General features: G+C 38.2%; 1 protein-coding gene across 1 annotated transcript; it reads right to left on the bottom strand.

Moving 5' to 3' along the window:
• Positions 1 to 314: 314 nt before the first annotated feature.
• LOC128213211 (uncharacterized) lies at positions 315 to 23,465 on the bottom strand. The gene is made up of 14 exons (XM_052918770.1): positions 23,300 to 23,465; positions 21,189 to 21,381; positions 19,856 to 20,082; positions 18,326 to 19,471; positions 16,952 to 17,104; positions 16,427 to 16,614; positions 14,548 to 14,764; positions 13,791 to 13,907; positions 13,416 to 13,576; positions 13,057 to 13,164; positions 8,889 to 8,977; positions 7,707 to 7,844; positions 7,223 to 7,310; positions 315 to 4,979 (listed from the first exon to the last, which is right to left on the bottom strand). Exons 1-14 carry the CDS (start codon positions 23,346 to 23,348, stop codon positions 3,768 to 3,770), a joined length of 4,086 nt encoding a protein of 1,361 aa, XP_052774730.1. The 5' UTR covers positions 23,349 to 23,465; the 3' UTR covers positions 315 to 3,767.

Here is a 23,465-nt window from a genome sequence, read left to right as displayed (position 1 = left end):
ACTGACAAAAAATGAATTAAATAAAGCACTGGCACACTTCTTGGACAGGTGATCATGTGTATCAGTACAAAGTTTAAGGATTTACAATAGTGTGTGAAAGACTGGAAAAAGTTCAATCTCTATTCCCCTATATCACTAAAATAAGGTAAATGACAAATTACTCCAATTCCAACAAATTAGTCATGAATCAACAAATATGTCACGCTTTGGTACACATCATGGTGGTCTTGTTTAACAAGTTGGCAAAAAATCATTTAAAACTGAATATAGTTTCTTCAACGAACTACTCCAACAAGCAGGGAAGATGACACAGCTATAAAATACCTGTTTATTATTTGTCATATTTGTTAACTTTACAGAAATTAGCAAAAAGAACTGCTCTCATTTACAAATATAGAGAATACAAACATCAATGTTTTAGTATTTCTTTTATTAACAAAACGCTCCGTATAACATCAATCTACAACAAACAAAATACAGTCATGTATTGCAAGACATAAACAAAAATAGACCACCAAGCTAGCACTTTAAACTACATGCCAAAAGCTATGCCCAAATATTATTTTTTATATTCCATAATTATTCAAGAAACACAGCATTAACCACTGGTCACAAATTTATGGTCCTTAAAATATGTCCAGTCAACACTGGCATAAGTTATGAATAATTTTCAAACATACTTTGTTTGTACAGGGAAGCAATTTATAAACAAGAGGTATCAGATTTATGGTTTTTAAAATGTAACAAGTCAACATTGCCATAAATTAATGATTCACTTTCATCTCATACTTTTCAAGCTCTGATGAAAAATAAATTATTTTGCATCACTGCCTCAATTAGTATCACAAGCCACAGAGTTGTAGTTCTTCAAATGTTCATGAGTTCAATATATAATTGCTCGTAATCGTTGTTTCAATTTTCATTCACATCTTTCAGTACATAGTGCTCTAACTTTTTTTTATACAACTAAACAATTTCAAAAACTAACCAGTCACACCAGTTCACAATGTGATATATTTCATCTAATCCTCAAAAACTTATAATACAAGAGATGTTTTTCAAACATTATTCCCCAGAGCGCCATGTTGTCAGAATTATTTGGACAATTAAATGAAATATGCATGGACCTCCAAGTGAAGTTTTAGGGTCATGGGTGCAGGCAAGGTCAAGTTATCACACAGACAAGCTTTTTGCGTTCAAGGTCACTGTGACCATGACCTTTGATCCGATGACCACTTAGATTAAAAGGCCAAACCCCCTAATCAAGTTTGATGATCATAGGTACAGGCTTTGTTGAGATATCACTGGGAGAAGCTTTGTTAACTTTTTCGTGTTAAAAGTCACTTTTGACCTGATAAAACCCAAAATCAAGAGGGGTCATCTACTGGTCAGGCCCAACCTTCATGTCAAGTTTGATGACCATAGGTCCAGGAATTGTCGAGTTTGCCTTCAAGGTCAATGTAACCTTGACCTTTGGCCCGACGACCCCAGACAAATAGGGGTCATTAACTGGTCAGGCCGAACCTCTAAGTCAATTTTGAGGGCCATGGGTGATGGCATTGTCGAGTTATCACTCGGACAACTTTTAATCATTCAAGGTCAATGTGTCCTTGACCTTTGGCCCGATGAACCCCAAAATCAATAGGGGTCATGTACTGGTCAGACCCAAGCTCCAAATCAAGATTAAGGGCCATAGGTGCAGGCATTGTAAAATTACCAATCGGACAACCTTTTATTATTCAAGGTCACTGTGACTTTGACCCGATGACCCCTATAAACGATAGGGGTCATCTACTGGTCAGGCCCAGCCCCCATGTCAAGTTTGATGAACATAGGTCTAGGCGTTATTGATTAATCACTCGGACAAGCTTTAAAATCCTTTTACCATTTTGCCCCGATGACCCCTAAAATCAATAGGGGTCATCTACTGGTCAGGCCCTATCTTCATGTCAAGTTTGATGATGTCAAGGAATTGTTAAATTATCACTCAGACAAGCTTTAATCTTCCGACGGACCGACCTACCGACCGACCGACCAACATGTGCAAAGCAATATACCCCTCTTCTTCGAAGGGGGGGGGGCATAAAAAAGTAAATTCACTTGTTCAATTTGAATATGTTTATACCGGGTTCTACACTTATCGATATTCACATTACAGTTATGTTACTTGTGGTAAAAAAGGTGTTACTGTGATGAACTATTTTGAAGTTTTTAGCTGATGTCTTTAGTTTTAAAGTTGTAAAGAAAATAATTAGAAACTTACAGAATGCCATGACAAGATGATTAATATAGAGCATCCACAATGAAAATTGTGGGGCCTTTATAGAATATAAAATAACATGTAATAAATTACAGCAACAAATCTATAATCTGAATACTGTCCTTGAACTATTACATTGGAAACTACAGAGACAAGCCCAGTACTTGGTCAAACAATAAACACAGAGCCTGTTTAGAGGCGCATGGTTAAGGCTATACAGACAAGCAAAGTTTACGAGGGTCACACATAAACATAGTCTGCGTAGAAAATATAACTTCAAACTTGACACTTTCATATATAATTGTTGGATACACATACATATTAAAATGCGCTGTAGTTATAATTTTCAATAATATCATGGCACAAAATATATACAAAGTATTTCTTGATTTGCCAAACAAGGGACATCAAATAGAAATACAATTTCATCATTATGCATTATTTCTTAAGTAATATGGCTTCATAGCTGTACTAAATGTGATAGAATTATATCACAAGTGACAATACAGGCTGGTGTGTCCTATGATACAGTTACAAAATAAAATAGTTTTACAGTAAAACTGCGATTGCTCGAGGACGCCGGGAAACAAGCTAAAACCTCTAGTAATCCGATGTTTCGAAAGACCAATTTTAATCTATTATGAAACGTTTTTCAATATATTTTTTAAGTCGTTAGTTTCGGCACCGATTATTTATTTATAGCATTGTGGAAATTGCTCACATGCTCAAAAGCTGTCGTATACTTAATGGAAAAGAAAAAAATATAAAAGGATAATAACAAAGTTTATCTTTTCAAAGAACACTTATTTTGTAAACAAACAACATTATGATTAAATTTTCATCATTAACTTTTCACAAGTATCTTCTCAAATGCCCTTATCAAATATAAACGGTTTTAATCGGTTTTTCACACGTTTCAAATTCACTTTCATCTGTCATTGCAATTTTTACAACTTGTGAAAACTTAAAAACCTGCCAATTGCTTGTTTTTTTGGAACATGCATTCGGAAAATTGTGTGGAATAATGACCTTGAGGTAACCATAAGGTTTTGTGCATGATTTGTGTATTCAGGACCGGCAATGGTGCTCGACTCCTTCACTTATTTAGGTTTCGATCCAGCGGCAGTATATTTATATGAATATAGAAGGAATAATGCTCAGGACTTAGCTTTCACCTCAACTGATCGCTGGTTTTCAAACGAACGCTTGTTTGAACCACTGCAGTTTTACTGTATTAAAACATAAACTTGTTTATGGCTGCAATATGAGTACAAGAATATACAAGGCAAATTACTCTCAGATCTTTGATTTTCGTACTGCATGTTCCCAATAAATCTCTGCTTATTGGAAGTCAACCTATGGTTAATTAATATATAAAAGCATTAACTAAAGTATGGCAAATAGCCCAAATAAACTTTCTCCACAAATATAAACAATTGACAGCTAAGTTGCCATTTTAGTCTAGATACGGAAATGAGTATATATGGAACTGCCATTTTGAGATTCATTATATTTCTGTCTCAAGGATTTCACTGTCTGCCAACTTTACACCGTTTTCAGCCGGCCTCAATGCCTGCTGAGGAGTGGTGGATGATGTGCAATCATGGTTTCTTTCAGGGTTATTCATCAAGTAGTTGGCTGGGAAAACTCCTGTATCGGAAGGGTTACTGAAGTGGTTGGTGTATTTGTCCTGAAGTTTGTCATTCTTCTGCTTATTGTGTGCTGACAGTTGTCCAGGACGCTCCAGGGGTTCATGTTTCCTCTGCTGATCATTGTGCATCTGGCCCCATTGAGCATGTGGCTGATGTTTAGCAGTTGGGTGATGCTGGGTCTGGGTGGTTGGTTGATGTTGGGTAGTTGGGTGATGCTGCGTCTCAGTGCTTGGTGGATGTTCAGTAGTTGGGTGATGCTGGGTCTGGGTGGTTGGTTGATGTTGGGTGGTTGGTTGATGTTGGGTGGTTGGTTGATGTTGGGTGGTTGGTTGATGCTGCGTCTCAGTGCTTGGTGGATGTTCAGCAGTTGGATAATGCTGGGTCTGGGTGGTTGGTTGATGTTGGGTGGTTGGTTGATGTTGGGTGGTTGGTTGATGTTGTGTGGTTGGTTGATGTTGGGTGGTTGGTTGATGCTGCGTCTCAGTGCTTGGTGGATGTTCAGTAGTTGGGTGATGCTGGGTCTGGGTATTTGGGCGATGCTGGGTCTTGGAGGTTGGGCGATGCTGGGTCTGGGTGGTTGGGTGATGATGGGTCTGGGTGGTCGGGTGATGATGGGTGGTTGGGTTTTGCTGGGCAGGTGACTTCCGCTGATCCTTCTGTTGTAGCTCCTGGTAGGAGGCCTTTGGTCGAGCACTTGGTCTGCCTGTAGCACCAGGATTTGCACTGGGAAAACCAGTATGTTTGGTGGAAAATGTATCTTGATCACAGACTTCGGCTTTATTGGAATGTTGGTTTTCATACAAGGGAAACTGTTTGTTAGCAAACCGTGCACCAAATTTAGGGTTTAGGATTACAGACACATCTTCTTTTGATTTTGGCAGCTGTTTTTGGTGAGCATCAATAGTGGATTTACTAGCAGGACTATAATGGCGAACATCATCCGACCCTTGTGGTCGTTTCTGTCTAACAGCATCACAGGACTGGATCACAGGCTGTCTCGAGTTCAATGGTTGTCCATGGCGCCTTTCTTGTTCTAAGGCAGTTTCTTCAGATTCAGACACTCTTCCCTGTGAATATATGAAAAAATTGAAAATAGTAACGGACTAATTATTAACAAGTCTTCTAGCCATTAACCCTCTGTTGAAACCTTCGGTTGGAAGTAGATTACCAGTCTTGTAGCCAATATCCCTGCCAAATGATTCATTGTCTGGAAAACCAAACACTTCAAATCTCTTTTTAAGTAAAACTTTAAACAAGAGCTGTCACTAAGACAGCACACTCGACTATTACACACCTTTTAAGTTTAAGGAACTTCAAAGTTTAGTGAAACATGCATGGATCACTTTAAAATTGAATTACATGCAAAACCCAACTAGAATTTCTAAGTAAAAAAAGTAACGGGGAAAGATTATAAGTATCTTCCATGGCCGGCGTAGGGTGTTTTGCGGAAACAAGGTTTACCGAGTTTCCGCAAAAGAACCTGCACGAGGGTTGGGATGAACCTATCTTACAGGAGCGGCTATGGTAGGTGCCTTTTCTCCCACCTCAGCTAAACAAAATAAAGTCAAAAAAACTGCTGGAAATCTTTTGTGCGTAGTAAAAATAAATGCGTTTGGATATGTGATAATTCGTTGTTGTCATGCATATGCGCGCAGTGATTCAGATTATGTTTATAATCAAATCTGTCTTTAAATAGTTCTGAGAAGCAGCATTATTTCTTGGATGGTGCGTGAAAACTTTTTTATGGTGCCATTTAAAGCGAGAAATAATTAATTAGCATTCTAAATATTTCCACAAGACAAGGTTTCCACAATGCTACAGATGACAGTCATCAACAAGGGAGGTAATTGTGTGATGACAATGAAAAAGGAATTCCATATGTGTACTCGTTTTATCTTTGTCCGTGGGCAAGGTAAGAATTTCCTGCATGGCCAATGTTTTGGATCTACTTATCTGAGTTTGGAGAACTGTGTCTCTACCACTGTTTGAAACAAATTTGTAACGGTCCGCTGTAGGCGGCGGATGTGCGTTCATAGTGTAACGGTCCGCTGTAGGCGGCGGATGTGCGTTCATAATAATATTCCGTTATACACGGAAGAACGTTCGTATGTTAACTTGGTAATATGAAAATTAGCAAAGCCCGGGATCTGTGAGAATAGAGAAGTTAGTGTATATAAAGACCAGCGGAACCCTTCAGGGTCGAGCATGCTTTTCTCTGAAGGGATCTGTTGGTGTTTGTTTGACGTCGCACGTTACAAATGGTGGCAGCGGTGGGATAATGACAACGGCCGGAATGGAGTTGCCTTAGCCATAAGATTCCCAGACCCAAGACTCGGGACGAGTCTTCTCGGAGGGAAAGTAATGTAATGGTCCGCTGTAGGCGGCGGATGTGCGTTCATAGTGTAACGGTCCGCTGTAGGCGGCGGATGTGCGTTCATAATAATATTCCGTTATACACGGAAGAACGTTCGTATGTTAACTTGGTAATATGCAAATTAGCAAAGCCCGGGATCTGTGAGAATAGAGAAGTTAGTGTATATAAAGACCAGCAGAACCCTTCAGGGTCGAGCATGCTTTTCTCTGAAGGGATCTGTTGGTGTTTGTTTGACGTCGCACGTTACAAATGGTGGCAGCGGTGGGATAATGACAACGGCCGGAATGGAGTTGCCTTAGCCATAAGATTCCCAGACCCAAGACTCGGGACGAGTCTTCTCGGAGGGAAAGTAATGTAATGGTCCGCTGTAGGCGGCGGATGTGCGTTCATAGTGTAACGGTCCGCTGTAGGCGGCGGATGTGCGTTCACGATAATATTCCGTTATAAACGGAAGAACGTTCGTAGTTCGTATGTTAACTTGGTAATATGCAAATTAGCAAAGCCCGGGATCTGTGAGAATAGAAAAGTTAGTGTATATAAAGACCAGCGAACCCCTTCAGGGTCGAGCATGCTTTTCTCTGAAGGGACCTGTTGGTGTTTGTTTGACGTCGCACGTTACAAAATGTTATCCAATAATCATTAGGACGTACGATTTTTAGTGTGTGGTTGGTTTGTGGTGTCTGTATGTGTGTATGTGGTGTTTGTTTGTGCCTCTCAGATAAGTAGCTCCAAAAATTTGGCCATGCTGAAAATTCTAAATCAAGTACCCGTATGGAACTCCTTTTTTATTGTCATCACACAATTGGTAATTATGAACAAGAATCAAGTCAACACATAAGCATACGATTTACTATTGTAAGCTCACAATTTCTTCATATTATTCATTGATACTGCTCCTACATACAAATTTGAAGATCCGTTCAAGATTATTTCTACCTGAACATCCAGGAGCTGGTTGAGCACTTGCTCTGCATTTGGTCTGTCATCCGGGTAATATTGCCAGCAGCTCTTCAGCACACGATACCTAGAAACAGGTCGAGAAATATTCCTATCAATTTACACATCAAAGAATTACAGTCAAACCCCATTGGCTAGAACTCGCTTGGCTCGATCTCCTCATTGGCTCGAACTGATTGTAAAAGACAGATTTCTATGTACTGATAGTAAGAATTACTGATTGGCTCTAATTTCCTGAGGCTCAATGTATTTTCGCCGTTACCTAGGAGTTTGAGCCAAGGGTGTTCGACTGTATGTGATATATCAGCAAAACAGAATAAACACTATTGAAGTGCAGCAGCTGCATGTGATGGTCTTGAATTCGATTTTATCCAATCACCAAATGAAATCAAAGAACTGCACATCACCTTCACTTAGGTTTTATAGTACAACAATACACTATCATAAAGATATGATGACATACATGTACATATGCATATAGGCACACATGGGTGGGCGTGATCCATCCAGCACTGTCTGTCTGTACGTCTGCTCATCTAGACCTGCATACGGGGCCTTCCCCAGTGACATCACCTCCCAGCATATCAGGCCAAGACCCCATCTGTAAACAATTATTTAAACAATTAATAATTGTGAAGTCCAATGTTTATTTAGTATAACTAATAACACAATTCATGACAAAAAGAGTTTTGAAATAACACATATTAAACAATATGTTTTACACACATAAACTGGTTGAATTTTGAACTGTGCTTCAGACACGTTACTTTACTTGCACAATGAAAGAAATTCCTAAAAATCAGACATGGAATTCTTAAAAATACTGAATACCTGCCTCGATACCATGACTTTCAATAGTCACAATAAAGAGGTATAGTGGGATAATAAAAGAAAGCATTGCATTACACATACATAAAGTTAGTGCCCATTCCTTCTCATAATTATCACTTTACAGGTAGACTTGATGTGATAATCCATTCCGATATACCATTTATTTACTCGGACATAAGTCAACCTCGGCCATAAGTCAAGGGTCTATTTTTGGTCCAAAAAGTCAGGAATTTGGATGAATTCGTCCATAAGTCGGGGTGAAATTTAATGCATTAATCTAGGGTTAATTTGTATAAGAAAACCAGATAAATGTGATAAATTTCAAGTAAAGAAGACAACAAACTAGAACTTATTAATATGTTTAATAGTTGTTAATACCTTTTTATTTCATAATGGTTAAGTAACTTTTTATTTCTATATTATTAAAAAAAATGTACGATAGTTGTGTGAGAACGGGATGGTCTCTTTATCTATGAATACTAATGAGATAAGAGCTGCAAGTGCCAAACGACATCAAAGAAGGGTTTACCGATGCTGGCATCTGTTTGATGTTAACTCTCAGCCGACAATCAAACACGTGTTCGTTATTGTGTTGTTACAAGAATAAGAAACTGTGAAATATTTGGACAAATTGCATAGCCGAATAAACACTCAACAATAGACATATAATTATGGATTATAAAATAATATATCAGGAAGAGACACTATTGTTTTGAACCTGGAAGTGTCATTTGCTTTGAAAATTTGAGTACATCAAATTAAATGCAATCCAATCACTGACCTTCGACTATGGAATATTTAGAAATGGGCTTACATGTCGGTCTTATCTGTGTAATGTGAGTTCAGCAGGGTCTCTGGGGCCAGCCGCGTCTTTCCGCCCTCAACCACAAATTCCTCTAATGTCTGTAACACACACATAGAGGAAATATCACATTGATACTCTCACATTCGTCCATACTCCTCTACTGTCTGTAACACACGCATAGAGGATATATCACATTGATACTCTGACATTCATCCAAACTCATTTTGTTGACATCTTACTGGTAATATAATGAATCAGATGTGGAACCTGGAGTACAAATGTTCACTATCAGAGGCCACACAGTAGTGTTCGATAGGTCAGACGCTGGTCATCTTGAATGTGAAATAGATATCTTAACATCTAAACCACAGTCATAGCACCCCCAATCAATATAAATTTGTCGTTGTTTAAAATAGCGTATTACCAGAATGTTACAGAGCAGTAAAGGTCATTGTTTACTTTACTTGGCAACTTATTTAGACTTTTTATTATTTCAAACAGAAAAAAACAACAAGAGCACCAACTGTCACAAATATGCTGATTATTGAACCTGACTGAGATATTTTGCACTTGTAAACACATTATGACCTTATTTGGAAATGATCCTAAAAAAAGTGATCAGAAAAGACCGATTTTAAGTAATTTCTATTATAAAAGAGTGACTCAAGCAATATTGCTGGTTAACAAACTTGTATACGATAATATTCCAATTCACATTGTGGACAAATTTTGTGATGACTGGAATGGGGCTTCTAAAGTTATTGATCAGACAAGATCAGTTTTAGGTATTTTTATAATTAGAGACCGATAACTCTCCAGTGACTAGAGCGCTATGGCTGGTTATCGAACATGGCTAAAATAGTATGCATATACACATTCTGACCAAATTTGGCGATGATTGGACAAAGGATTCTTACAGTATCAATCGGACAACATACTAATAGCTGCCCATCCTAACGAACGCCGCAGGCAAAACAATAATAGGTCATTATAAGCATATAAAAAAGAGCTGTCGTAAGACAGCGCGCTCGACTCCGCCACTTTGACTTAAAGTGAATACAATAATGATGCAATATGTGCCTGTCAAAAGCAATAAAAATTCAAATTAAAAAGTGAACAAGAGCCGTGATGTGACAAAACCAGATTTTTTATGATTGACAGAAAAAGATTCAGTTTCAACTGCTTTCTTCATTTTTTTTTTGTAATAGTGACATTGGTCCTAAGGGCCGTAATCACATTCCAATGTAAGTTCTACATAAACTCTTCCTACATATCAAGTTTGGTCACAGTATGTCAACCATAACTAAAGTTATTCAGGACTGAACAGTAGTCTATTTTTAGTAACAGCGACTTTGACCCTAGAGGGACAAAAGGCAATCCTATAAAAGCTCTGCATAAACTTGGCCTATATACCAAGTTTGGTCACACTTTGTCAACCCTTACTTAAGTTATTCAGTACTAACCATGTATCTATTTTTGCAACAGTGACCTTGACCTAGACCATGACTCTCCGGCCCAAAATAGAATCTTAGGAAAGGTCTCTATAAACTCTTCCTGTATACCAAGTTTGGTCACAATATGTAGACCTTTACTTAAATTATTCAATACCAACCCTTTTTCTATTAATAGTAACTTTGACCTTGACCTTGATTCTGGGGGCCTCAAATTAATTCCCATGAAAGGTCTCCATAAACTTTTCCTATATTCCAAGTTTGGTCACTTTATGTCAAACCTAGCTAAAATTATTCGATACATATAGTGACTTTGACGCTGCCTCCCACCAGCTGCCCGAACAATGACCCAAGCCATTCCAATAACTTGTTTTCCCTTTATGAAAACCTGGTTAAGAATATAAAAACATGCCTGTCAAAAGAAATTCAAAAGAAAAAAAAATCAAGGGCCATTATTTGTATTTAGGGTTAAAATGGAGTTATGTGATCTTATTGTAAGATGGTCGTCATTAATTGTGCAAAGTATTAAGTGCATTGAATGAAGGGTATAGAAGTCTCTTTTATCAAAATCCCAACTTGCCCTACAACTTTAACTGCCCTACAACTTTAACTGCCCTAAAACTTTAACCTAAGTTCCTAAGTCAATCAGGGGCCATAACTTGTTTTAAGGATAATATGGAGATATGTAACCTTATTGTGTGATGGTCCTGAACAACTGCGTGAAGTATAGAGTCAATTGAATGAAGGGTATAAAAGTTATTAATAAATATCCCCACCTGCCCTTAAACTTTAACCTAAGTTCCATAGTCAACCAGGAGCCATAATTTGTATAAAGGATACTATGGAGTTATATTACCTCATTATGTGTTGGCCCTTAACAACTGTGTGAATTATTAAGTGAATTGAATGAAGGGTATTGAAGTTGTAAGTTATAATCCGAATTTGCCCTAAAACTTTAACCGGACGTCGATGCCGACACCGACGCCGAGGCGAATAATAAAGTCCTCCTTATTCTTCGAATAGTCGAGCTAAAGATAACAAGAGCGGTCACAGACAGCTATATTCCCCGCCTCATTGGGACATTTTTTGTAACGAAAGCCAATCAATGGTAAGGGTAGTTTCTCAGGAACATAAGAAATGCGTAAAATTAAGAAAGGCAATAACTCTTTTAAAAAAGGTCAAATTGCAAAGCCTGACAATATGTACTATGTCACTATATAGTCATAAACGTAAGAGGAGTTGCAAAGAAACCAATTTTAAATGTAAATAAAGAAAGGGCAATAACTCTTTCAAAAATGGTCGAATCGCGATAGCCCGAAAATATGCGCTGCGTCATTATATAGTCATCAATATGTGAAAGTTTGGTAGAAATTGCATGAAAAACGTAAGAGGAGTTGCGAAGAAACCAATTTTAAATGTAAAATAAGCAAAGAGCAATAACTCTTTTAAAAATGGTCGAATCAGGAAAGCCCGACAAATTGCGCTGCGTCACTATATGGTCATCAATCTGTGAAAGTTTGGTAGAAATCGCATGAAAAACGTAAGAGGATTTGCGAAGAAACCAATTTTAAATGTAAAATAAGCAAAGGGCAATAACTCTTTCACAAATGGTCAAATCGCAAAAGCCAGACAATATGCACTGCTTCACTTTATGATCATCAACTTGTGAAAGTTTGGTAGAAATCGCATGAAAAACGTAAGAGGAGTTGCGAAGAAACCAATTTTAAATGTAAAATAAGCAAAGGGCAATAACTCTTTCACAAATGGTCAAATCGCAAAAGCCAGACAATATGCACTGCTTCACTTTATGATCATCAATCTGTGAAAGTTTGGTAGAAATCGCATGAAAAACGTAAGAGGAGTTGCGAAGAAACCAATTTTAAATGTAAAATAAGCAAAGAGCAATAACTCTTTCACAAATGGTCAAATCGCAAAAGCCAGACAATATCCACTGCTTCACTTTATGATCATCAATCTGTGAAAGTTTGGTAGAAATCGCATGAAAAACGTAAGAGGAGTTGCGAAGAAACCAATTTTAAATGTAAAATAAACAAAGGGCTATAACTCATTAAAATGGTCGAATTGGAAAAGCCCGATAATATGCGCTGCTTCACTTTATGATCATCAATCTGTAAAAGTTTGGTAGAAATCGCATGAAAAACGTAAGAGGAGTTGCGAAGAAACCATTTTTAAATGTAAAATAAGCAAAGAGCAATAACTCTTTAAAAAATGGTCGAATCAGGAAAGCCCGATAATATGCGCTGCTTCACTTTATGATCATCAATCTGTGAAAGTTTGGTAGAAATCGCATGAAAAACGTAAGAGGAGTTGCGAAGAAACCATTTTTAAATGTAAAATAAACAAAGGGCTATAACTCATTAAAAATGGTCGAATCGCAAAAGCCCGACAATATGCGCTGCTTCACTTTATGATCATCAATCTGTGAAAGTTTGTTAGAAATCGCACGAGAAATGTAAGAGGAGATGCAAAGAAATGAATGTGGGACGGACGGACACACACACACACGCACGCACACACACACGCACACACGCATGGAATAGCGCCTACCATTACTATATCCCCTCGCCTTTTCAAGGCGGGGGATAATAACCTGTATCAATATGTATGACTTGCTTTACTTCCTCATTACAGAATGACTAGCTTTTATTTCCTTCTGGTACCATAACTGTTTCCAACAAGTATTCCTTCACGCACACTTTTCCTACCTGGGTGTCAGTACCAGAGACCATCTTTGCCCAGTAGAAGTCCCCCAATTTCGCCTGCCCTGCAGCAGTCAGGTACACATGGCAGAGCCTCAACTGTCGATGTAACACCTGGATAATGAAATAGAAATTTGAAATAAATTGTTGTTGTTTAATCTAGGTAATAATAAACATGGTTAACAAGTAATTATTCAATTGTTTAGATACAACAGAAGAAGCAACAACTGCAAAGTAGAACAACAAATTTCAGGGATAAAAAGACAGCTATTTACAAATGATAACAAGTCATTTTCACTACTTAATGCGAAAGATATCTAAATTGACCATACAACAAGCTGTGGGGAATAATATAGGCAGTTTACATGCAGACTGTGCAAATGGCCGAGTGCGGCAGCAATGTCCACACATATCTTGGTCAATGGAACGACAATGTCTCGGTTGCCTTTACGACCAGAGGGCATGGCCAGCAGGTAGTCCTGGAGACTGTTCCTCATACACACATCAAACGCCACACAGAATATACCTTGGGAAACAAGAGGAAATCTAATTTTGGGGGGAAAACCTTTAGAACCACAACACAAAACTAGTATTCAATGGAAATTTGGCAAGGAAAATCAACAGTATTGTTTACGCTTAAACAACAGGGTTTTTTTGTTCAATATCAGTATAATTTATAACCTATAAGTAAATAAAATCAACAAGTTTTATACTCAGACTTCCTAATCAAGACCACTTACTCCTATTTTGGTATGTTTGTAAGAGCTGTACAACATTTGAGTGTGAGCATGACAGCTTTTGTATCTCAGTCTCATTCATAAGGCGTCTCCAGACTTCCTTGGATTTTGACTCTACTTCTGAAAAGCAAAATGGATGTGACAGATTCTGACAAAATCACAAAAAAATATTAATCTTCATATTATGTAACAGCCAACTATTAAAAGAAATCAGTTTCTTTTTACCTTGTAAAGAACATAACATTATAATATTCTTCTTGTTATTTAATTTATAATTTCATGAGATAATATTTACATCACAACTTCCATTCCTTAAATGAACTGCCTTTCGGCAATTGCGTTTATCAATCGATAAACGCAACATCTTCGGATATGTTCGGATCGCAATTCATCGCATAACAATATACTGGTATAGAACCTAAATCGGAACCCTTTTAGCACTATTTTTGAAATATTTTTAGTTGGAACTGCACCATAACTACAAAATTTTCCATCAGCATACAATGATTCAAGACCAATTGGTTGATATAAATGGTATTTTTCAAAATACTACCAGTCTGCCTGAAATGTACTTTATTAACCGCACAGTCAAGGACTGCCATTTTTGTTCTCGGAGTACCTAAATATTGAACAGTTTTAATTTGTTATTTATTTTTATATATATTGTTTAAATTATTGCTACATGTTTAATCTTAGTAAATTAATAAATTATTTTATTTCCAGCTAGGATCAATACTACAGAAAGAATAATTTTGCTCACCCCCAAGATGAGTGATGTGGACACAGCAGTCATGGAAAGTCCCTCCAACCAGCACCTGCCCCTCGTACAGTCTGTTGGGGTGGCTCTCCCTGAGACTCGAAACTGACGTCACCCGGAGACTTGATGTCTCCTCTGCAAGCAGCTTGATGTCACTGCGGGCACTGTCCCTATCACTGTCCCCTGAACCTGGCTCATCCAGTCCACTGCCCATGGCTTCCTGAATAAACCATGAAATTTCAGCAAGTGCATTAAGGTAAAGTGTAAAACAAAATGAGACACACTCAGATATGACAAACATGCTTGGGCTCAAAGTGTCTTTTACATAGAAAGTGTGACTCAGTGTAAGATTCAAAAATAATTCATGCAGCTTGATCTTATTCATTGTTTTGAAAAAATAATGTAGAAAACTGTACCCATAGCACCTTTTTGAAAAAAAAACAACATCTGAGATATGTACTCACTAAAGTGGCTGTAAGGTCCTTGAAGATCCCACCACCTTAAATATGTACTCACAATAGTGGCTGTGGAGTCCTTGAAGACCACAGCATCTGAAATCTGTACTCACTAAAGTGGCTGTGGAGACCTTAAAGAGTTCAACAACTGAAACCTTTACTCACTAAAGTGGCTGTGGGATCCTTCAAGACCCCCACCTTAAATATGTACTCAAAATAGTGCATGTGGAGACTTTGAAAACCACAACATCTGAAATCTGCACTCACTAAAGTGGCTGTGGAGACCTTGGAGATCTCAACATCTGAAATCTGTACTCACAACAGTGGCTGTGGAGACCTTGAAGATTTCAACAACTGAAGATCTCAACAACTGAAATCTGTACTCACAACAGTGTCTGTGGAGACCTTGAAGATCTCAACAACTGAAATCTGTACTCACTAATGTGGCTGTGGAGACCTTGATGATCTCAACAACTGAAATATGTACTCACTATAGTGGCTGTGGAGACCTTAAAGATCTCAACAACTGAAATCTGTACTCACAACAGTGGCTGTGGAGACCTTAAAGATCTCAACAACTGAAATCTGTACTCACAACAGTGGCTGTGGAGACCTTGAAGATCTCAACAACTGAAATCTGTACTCACTAATGTGGCTGTAGAGACCTTGATGATCTCAACAACTGAAATATGTACTCACAACAGTGGATGTGGAGACCTTGAAGATCTCAACAACTGAAATCTGCACTCACTATAGTGGCTGTGGAGACCTTGATGATCTCAACAACTGAAATCTGCACTCACTAAAGTGGCTGTAGAGACCTTGATGATCTCAACAACTGAAATATGTACTCACTATAGTGGCTGTGGAGACCTTGAAGATCTCAACAACTGAAATCTGTACTCACTAAAGTGGCTGTGGAGACCTTGAAGATCTCAACAACTGAAATCTGTACTCACAACAGTGGCTGTGGAGACCTTGATGATCTCAACAACTGAAATCTGTACTCACAACAGTGGCTGTGGAGACCTTGAAGATCTCAACAACTGAAATCTGCACTCACTAAAGTGGCTGTGGAGACCTTGAAGATCTCAACAACTGAAATATGTACTCACAACAGTGGCTGTGAAGACCTTGAAGATCTCAACAACTGAAATATGTACTCACTATAGTGCCTGTGGAGACTTTGAAGATCACAATATCTGAAATCTGCACTCACTAAAGTGGCTGTGTAGACCTTGGAGATCTCAACATCTGAAATCTGTACTCACTAAAGTGGCTGTGGAGACCTTGAAGATCTGAACATCTGAAATCTGTACTCACTAAAGTGGCTGTGGAGACCTTAAAGATCTCAACAACTGAAATCTGTACTCACAACAGTGGCTGTGGTGACCTTGAAGATCTCAACAACTCAATTCTGTACTCACAATAGTAGCTGTGGAGACCACAGCTGGCTCAGGTTCATTACGTGAAGTCATCTTGTGGGATTTCCTCCTCCACCAGTAGAAAATGGCCACCAGGACTACGATGACCAGCACCACAGAAACACTCACACCAAGGGCAATGGCAAGGTTGGATCTCTCAGCCGAATTCATTTGGTTGCTACTTTGGGAACCTGCACAAAGTAGTTTAAATAAATCTTTTTTTTTTCATTATCACGCTTTATCAAAGACGTTTGAATGTGTGGTTAAAAAATATGTGAGGATTTAAAATTTGCACTTACCCTGTAGGCACTTTGCCCCTGTCCATCCCACCTCACATCCAGCAGAGAGGGGGCATTTGCCATTGGAACCACATGATAAATGTACAAAGACTTGTTTGTATTACATTCAATTTAAAAATTATTAATTCCACTTTACCTATGTATTTCATATAGTCATGAAGATGTGAGGAGGCTCTTAGGAAATTATACTAAATGTTTGACAAAGCCACTTTTTCATACTGTAACAAACCATCAGTGCAGGTGCTGCCATATTTGCCGATCCCGCAAGTGATGCAGTGTCCAGTCTGGCGGTCACATGACTGGTTCACACACGTCACCGGACACAGCTTGTCACACTGAGTACCGTACATCACCACATCCAGGCACCCATACACACATGAACCTAACCAAGTCAAGGTGTAATGCAAGATAAAGAATATCTTGAGAAAAACTTTTCTTTTAAATGGTACATTGGGATTTAGGATGAGCTTATTAAACACTTACAAAACATTTATGACATCATATAATAAATGATAAAGAATGTTGTGTAGTTTAGTATTGAATCTTCCTCATCGTAAAAAAGACAAGAGCTGTCGTCAGACAGCACGCTCGACTATGCTGCTTTGACTTAGAAGTGAATACAATAATGATGTGATATGTGCCTGTCAAAAGCAATAAAAAAATCACATTAAAAAGTGAACAAGAATCACGGTGTGACAAAACCGGGTTGTTAATGGTTGGCAGAAGAGATTCAGTTTCAACTACTTTCTTCTATTTGTTCATATGAGCGAACAAAGTATCACATGAAAAATGTGACCTTGAATCTAGGGGGCCAAAAGGCAATCGAATGAAAGGTCTCCATAAACTTGTCCTATATACCAAGTTCGGTCACACTATGTCAACCCTTACTTAAGTTATTCAGTACTAACCATTTTTCTATTTTTAGCAATAGTGACCTTGACCTAGACCATAACTCTCTGACCCAAAACACAATCTCAGGAGAGGTCTCTATAAACTCTTACTATATACCAAGTTTGGTCACAATATGTAGACCTTTACTTAAGTTATTCAATAAGAACCCTTTTTCTATTAATAGTTACTTTGACCTTGACCTTGATCCTAGGAGCCTCAAATGAATTCCCATGAAAGGTCTCCATAAACTGTTCCTTTATTTCAAGTTTGGTCACTTTATGTCAAATCTAGCTAAATTGATTCGATACATAAGGTGACTTTGACGCTGCCTTTAACTTTAACCTAAGTTCCATAGTCAATCAGGAGCCATAATTTGTATAAAGGGTCATATGGAGTTATATTACCTCATTATGTGTTGGCCCTTAACAACTGTGTGAAGTATTAAGTGAATTGAATGAAGGGTATTGAAGTCGTAAGTGAAAATCCCAACTTGCCCTAAAACATTAACCTGACGCCGATGCGGACGCTTGGGCGAGTATTAAAGCCCTCCATATTCTTCGAATAGTCGAGCTAAAAACAGATTAAGATCTTTAATAATAACATTAATTCAAATGAAAAATATTTTAGGGTTGTTACTTCTGTCTCATCTATCCATACAAGTTCATACCCGCTCTGTTATTTGAAAATCAACAGGTCGTGCATACCCCCTTACCGAATTCCTTCGAACAAACGCCACCCATGCATGTAGAGCTACATTTCTTGTCACACTTCTGCCCAAAGAAGCCCGCCTGACAGTCACCCACACAGATACCATATTGGTCACACTCCAACTCACATTTCCCTGAATCATCACATTTGTTGTCCTTACAATGTTTGTTTGCATCACAGGTTATATTGCAAAACGGCCCATAGAATCCTGCAACACAGCCTAGGTTACATTTCCCTGTGTCCATATCACACGTTCTATTATTGACATGCTGGGAACGTACACAGTTCTGGGGGCAAGGGGGACACAGCTTGCCGTAGTTGTGGATATCGCAGCTAGAATTACACATCCCTGTGTTCTGATCACAGCTGCCCCCACAACTACCTGGACATGTGGTGGAGCAGTTGTGACCATAGAATCCACTCTTGCACAATCCAACACAGGAACCGTTCAACTTATTGCAGTCTATGTAGTTGTTGGAGGGTTGAGCCATACAGTTAGAACTGCATTTCAGTTCACAGTCTCTGCCATATCTGCCTGGTTCACAACTGGCACAGCCAACAGTGACATTGTATGAGGCACAACCGTCAGATGAACAGTACTTGGGGCACAACCGGTCACATCTATCAGAAAACCAGCCATCCTTACAGCTACAATTGCCAGTATCCGGATCACATTCCCCATTGTCACAGACACTGTTACAATTCCATTCGCAATTGACACCATGGTAACCAGCCTTACAACCATTTTTACAAGTGCTTTTTGCCACATCACAGAGGTTGTCTTTACAATTCTCGGGACATATTGTACAGCCACCATCATTCACATAGTAGCCAGGATTGCATCGCAGGCACAGTTCTGTGTTCATGAACCCGAGGGCACACTGTGTACAGTTGTTCACCTTACACTCCAGATTACAGAAGGAGCCTTGTCCATACCAGCCAGCCTTACAGCCATCTGGACAGTCCCCGGTACTCTGGTTACATGTACCGTTACAGTGGCGGTCATCACAAGAGTTACACACTGCTCCATTCAGGGCAGGATAAAAACCAGATTGACACACATGGCACTTATTTAAGCTGCAGGTCGAACAGTTCGTAATAGTGCAATGTGTATGTGTGCACACTGCTCTCTCTTTTTCCCAGAAATATCCTAAAAATAGCGTTATAATAAAGACTCAAATGCAGAATTAAAATAATGGAAATGAGGAAGTATGTCACCTATAATGAGGTTAATTTGTCTCTTTTGCCTAAAGGGTTTAGGGCTTAAGCGTATTCAAGGGTTCTTTCCCCTGGAACTCATTGACAACAGTAATTATTTTCTACCCTCCAAATGCCTTCATGGTAGTTCATGCTTTCTTCACCATCATAGTAATAAAAATTTGTACAGCTAAAAAAGAGACCTTTATTGATTCAACATTTAGATGCAGAAAGGATTTTAACTACATGGCTGTAAAGTTGCATTTGTTAACGTTGCTGACTATAATGTACCAATCGTCTATTATGAGGGGAATTATTATGAAGTGTGTGAAGTTACCTTCATGACATTGCTTGCACTCTTTATGATTTGTAAGTGACATCCCACAGTGATTACATCGCTCTATGGGACAAATGTGTTGGTCACACATGGGGCCGCTCCAAAATGGCTTACATCCGAACAAACAGTTACCGTAGAAGTCACATGTGTCATTTATGCTGTTAAACCCCTTGCAGTTTGTGTTACATGTTATGTTGCAGAAACGGCCATATTGTCCTGCATTACACCTGAACAAGGATAATTAAATGAAACATATACCCAACATCAAAACACCAGCAAACACACAAATTGTTGTTTTCTAAAGAAACCAATTATTATGAACCCTGTTGATATGTCTGAATCAGAAATTTTGCACATTTGATTATGTCACTTTTACTTTGTTGAAAAAACATGAGAATAGCAAATTGAATATGATGATTGTCATGAATTAAAACTTATAGGCTGACATAGTGCTATAGTTTTATACAATAGAACAAGTGAAGATATGCTCGTTCTCATTCAATAACCTAAGTGTTTGATAAGCTTTAAGCAGTAAAATGTCACTATAAATCAATTTGCTATTTAGCAACTATTTAGCGCATACCGTATACATCTTATCAAACATGCAGGGCACATAGAAAAGAACAACTTTTTGAAATCAGCTAAATTCGAGTGAAAAACATGAAATAACATTCAGTATCTGCTGCATCATAGCTGTTTACATACAATGTTGTGTAAGTCAATAAAATGGTCCACTGAAAACACGGCTTCAATATATCAATACACAAATTATTGCAATTTTAACACCACTTTCCGTATATGCATGACGCCAGCAGGTGTCCTAAAATGGCAGCCATATAAATGCTATTCATAGGAATAGGAATTACATTTTTTAAGGTTAAGGTATTCATTGTTCATGTCACAGAATTGGAAAATAGGCCCAAAGAAAGACAATCGGCGCTACTATTGTTGCATGCTTGTTTTTAAGGACATTTACAGTATTTTGAGAGCAAAATGGTTATTTGACCAGCAGGAAATTTCAAATATAGTCGCTATGTCTTTTCTTAGCCATTTGTGTAAACGGATTGTGTAAGAATAGAAACTGACATGGCGTCACTCAATGACAAAACATCATGAAAATGACAGCATTTGATATTTTGGTAAACGCATCTCCGCATTATGCCCGTAATGTAAATGTCAGAGATGATGCACAGATCAGTGGAAGCAGTCCCGCTAATATTACGGCCAGATATCAACAATTGACACACTCGATATAAAATAAAATATGACCATAAATTTGTATATATAATACTGTGTTAGTCTGTATTATTATATATTATTTATATGTACTAGCCTTGTACATTCTTCAAGGCCTCCATTGATGATACATTCCCTGCATCTGGAGCTTGAACATGTCCTGTTACATGTGTCCCCTACCCAGCCAGGCATACAGCCAAACAGGCAGGAGAACTCCTCACCTTCCTGTACACAGTGTTCTGAAAGGCCATACAAACAGTTGGAACACCCAACGGTGGCCTGGCAAAGACCTGAAAAATAAAACAGGTATATACTGATACTGATGACTGATTTTGTTCTAAATGGACTTTCGATGCCCTGCATATGTCTGACCTCAAGGATTTTGAGCAATTTCCCTGCACCAGGGCTGAGTTTATTTAGATAACACAATTTGCAGTTTGTCTGAATCCCTCTGGTGTGCCCATGTGAGGAACCATTTTTTTATTATTCCTGGTTGAACTACTTCTGATTTCTTTTTAGTTTTGTTGTTATACTCATTTATTCAGTAAAACTGTGATAATTCTTGCAGACGATAATTCAAGAAAAGCAAATTTGTCAAGGTCGTGGCTAAGTCCCAACCTTTATTCCTTCTATTTTCATATCAAATATACTGACTGTGACTTGAAACCTAAATAAGTCGAGCACCCAGGTACTATTGATAGGTCACAAATACACAAAAGCTTATGAATAACTCAAGGTCATAATTTCACACAATTTCCTGAAGAAGTGTTCCATAATAAACAAACAATTGACAAAATTTCCGCAAGATGTTAACATTGCAATGACAGATGAAAGGAAAATGAATGAGGTGTAAATCCTATAAACACCATCTACGCAAGACCAACAATAACTATAACAACATTTGGGAAGATAATGTTGAGAATTTAATTATAAGAAACATTATGAGTAATTAACTAGAGCTTGCGTTTTTGAAAAAGCGCTTGCCTCCCCTATTGTGTGGTCGTACATGTATCTGAGAAAAAATAAATGATGGACATGAAATTTGTAATTTTGGACTGGAGACGAACAAAAACAGTGAAGTTTGTTTAATTCACCCGTATTAAATAGTGAATATCTATTGCGACCTTGACCTTTGACCTACTAGTCATGACCAACAAGCATACCAAGTATGAAGTTCCTGGGTGCAAGTATTGAGCGGAAACGAAGTGTGACGTACAGACTGACGGACAGGTCAAAAACAATATGTCTCCCCATTTATGGGGGAGACATAACTACATGTAACCCTACCATAACAGGTAAACATCGAAACTTCTGGAAATAGTAATTTCTTGTCACTTCGCTTAGCAATATAGCAATGACCGTCTATGCAATGACCGTCTCCGTGGCCTAGTGGTTAAGCGTCCGCCTACGGAGCGGGAGGTCGTGGGTTCGATCCCTGGCCGCGTCATACCAAAAGACGTTAAAAATTGGTACAAGTAGCTCCCTTGCCTGGCGCTTGGCATTTAAAGGGTAGTGCTTGGAAAAGTGGTGTACTCAGTACTGGTTTAACCCAGGAAAGTTGTACCCCGTGTATCGGTGCTTTACACCGAGCACGTAAAAGAACCAAGGGGTCTCTTCGAAAAAGAGCTAGGGTATAGCACCCGGACTTCCTTGTATCCCACCACTGTCTCTTCAGCGTGCTGTTCCTTCAGCAAAAACAAAGGACCCCGTTGGAAATAAGTGCTTGCACTTTCACGGGTTATCCTTGACCACAAGGTCTAAAGAAATACATACATACATACATAATATGGCAATAAAATACTATGCAAATTATATAAATTCATGCCTTATTTTCGAAATTAATTATTTGATATCAAAACATGTCAAGTAGTATTAAATCGACATATATACAGTATATATAATATAAGGCATTTCATTAAAGACTAAAATGAAAACTCAGGATAACTCAAAACATCAATTCAAGGTTTTAGGTCGGGTCTCGGTGTCCTGGGGTTATTGCAGTTGTACAGTACATGTATATATATCTGTAATAATATTTGTTTATTTAAAGCATAACAAAAGAGTAACAATCTTATGTCATGAGAGCACTCGCCGAACGGGCCTTACCCGAATGCGAGTATAAATAAACTCAAAACCTAAGGCTAAAAAGATAGGCAGGTAAGTCAAACAGGAAGTTGAAATATCTTACAATTTAAATAATACACTTACCCAGAGTAAAATTTAGCAGGACTAATATGGTCAAAACTGAGTACGGCATTATATCAATGTTATGTGAAAAGATGTTTTACATATTTGAAGAAAGTTAATGGAGTTTCGATTTAATAACCATGTTAACAATACCTGTCATTTTACAGGTAATGTAATAAGTGCATTA

Source organism: Mya arenaria, chromosome 13 (genome assembly GCF_026914265.1).
Source record: "Mya arenaria isolate MELC-2E11 chromosome 13, ASM2691426v1".
In the NCBI taxonomy this organism is placed as follows: domain Eukaryota; kingdom Metazoa; phylum Mollusca; class Bivalvia; order Myida; family Myidae; genus Mya; species Mya arenaria.
The sequence above is the reverse complement of the archived record's forward strand: the minus strand, read 5'-3'. Positions and strand labels throughout refer to the sequence as shown.

Coding starts and splice junctions, on each gene's coding strand:
- LOC128213211 (XM_052918770.1), bottom strand. CDS start 23,348: ATGCCGTACTCAGTTTTGACCATATTAGTCCTGCTAAATTTTACTCTG. Junction 13,908..14,547: donor CCACATCACTCATCTTGGGG/GTGAGCAAAATT, acceptor TTTGCTTTTCAG/AAGTAGAGTCAAAATCCAAG. Junction 7,311..7,706: donor GCCTATATGCATATGTACAT/GTATGTCATCAT, acceptor ACCTGTTTCTAG/GTATCGTGTGCTGAAGAGCT.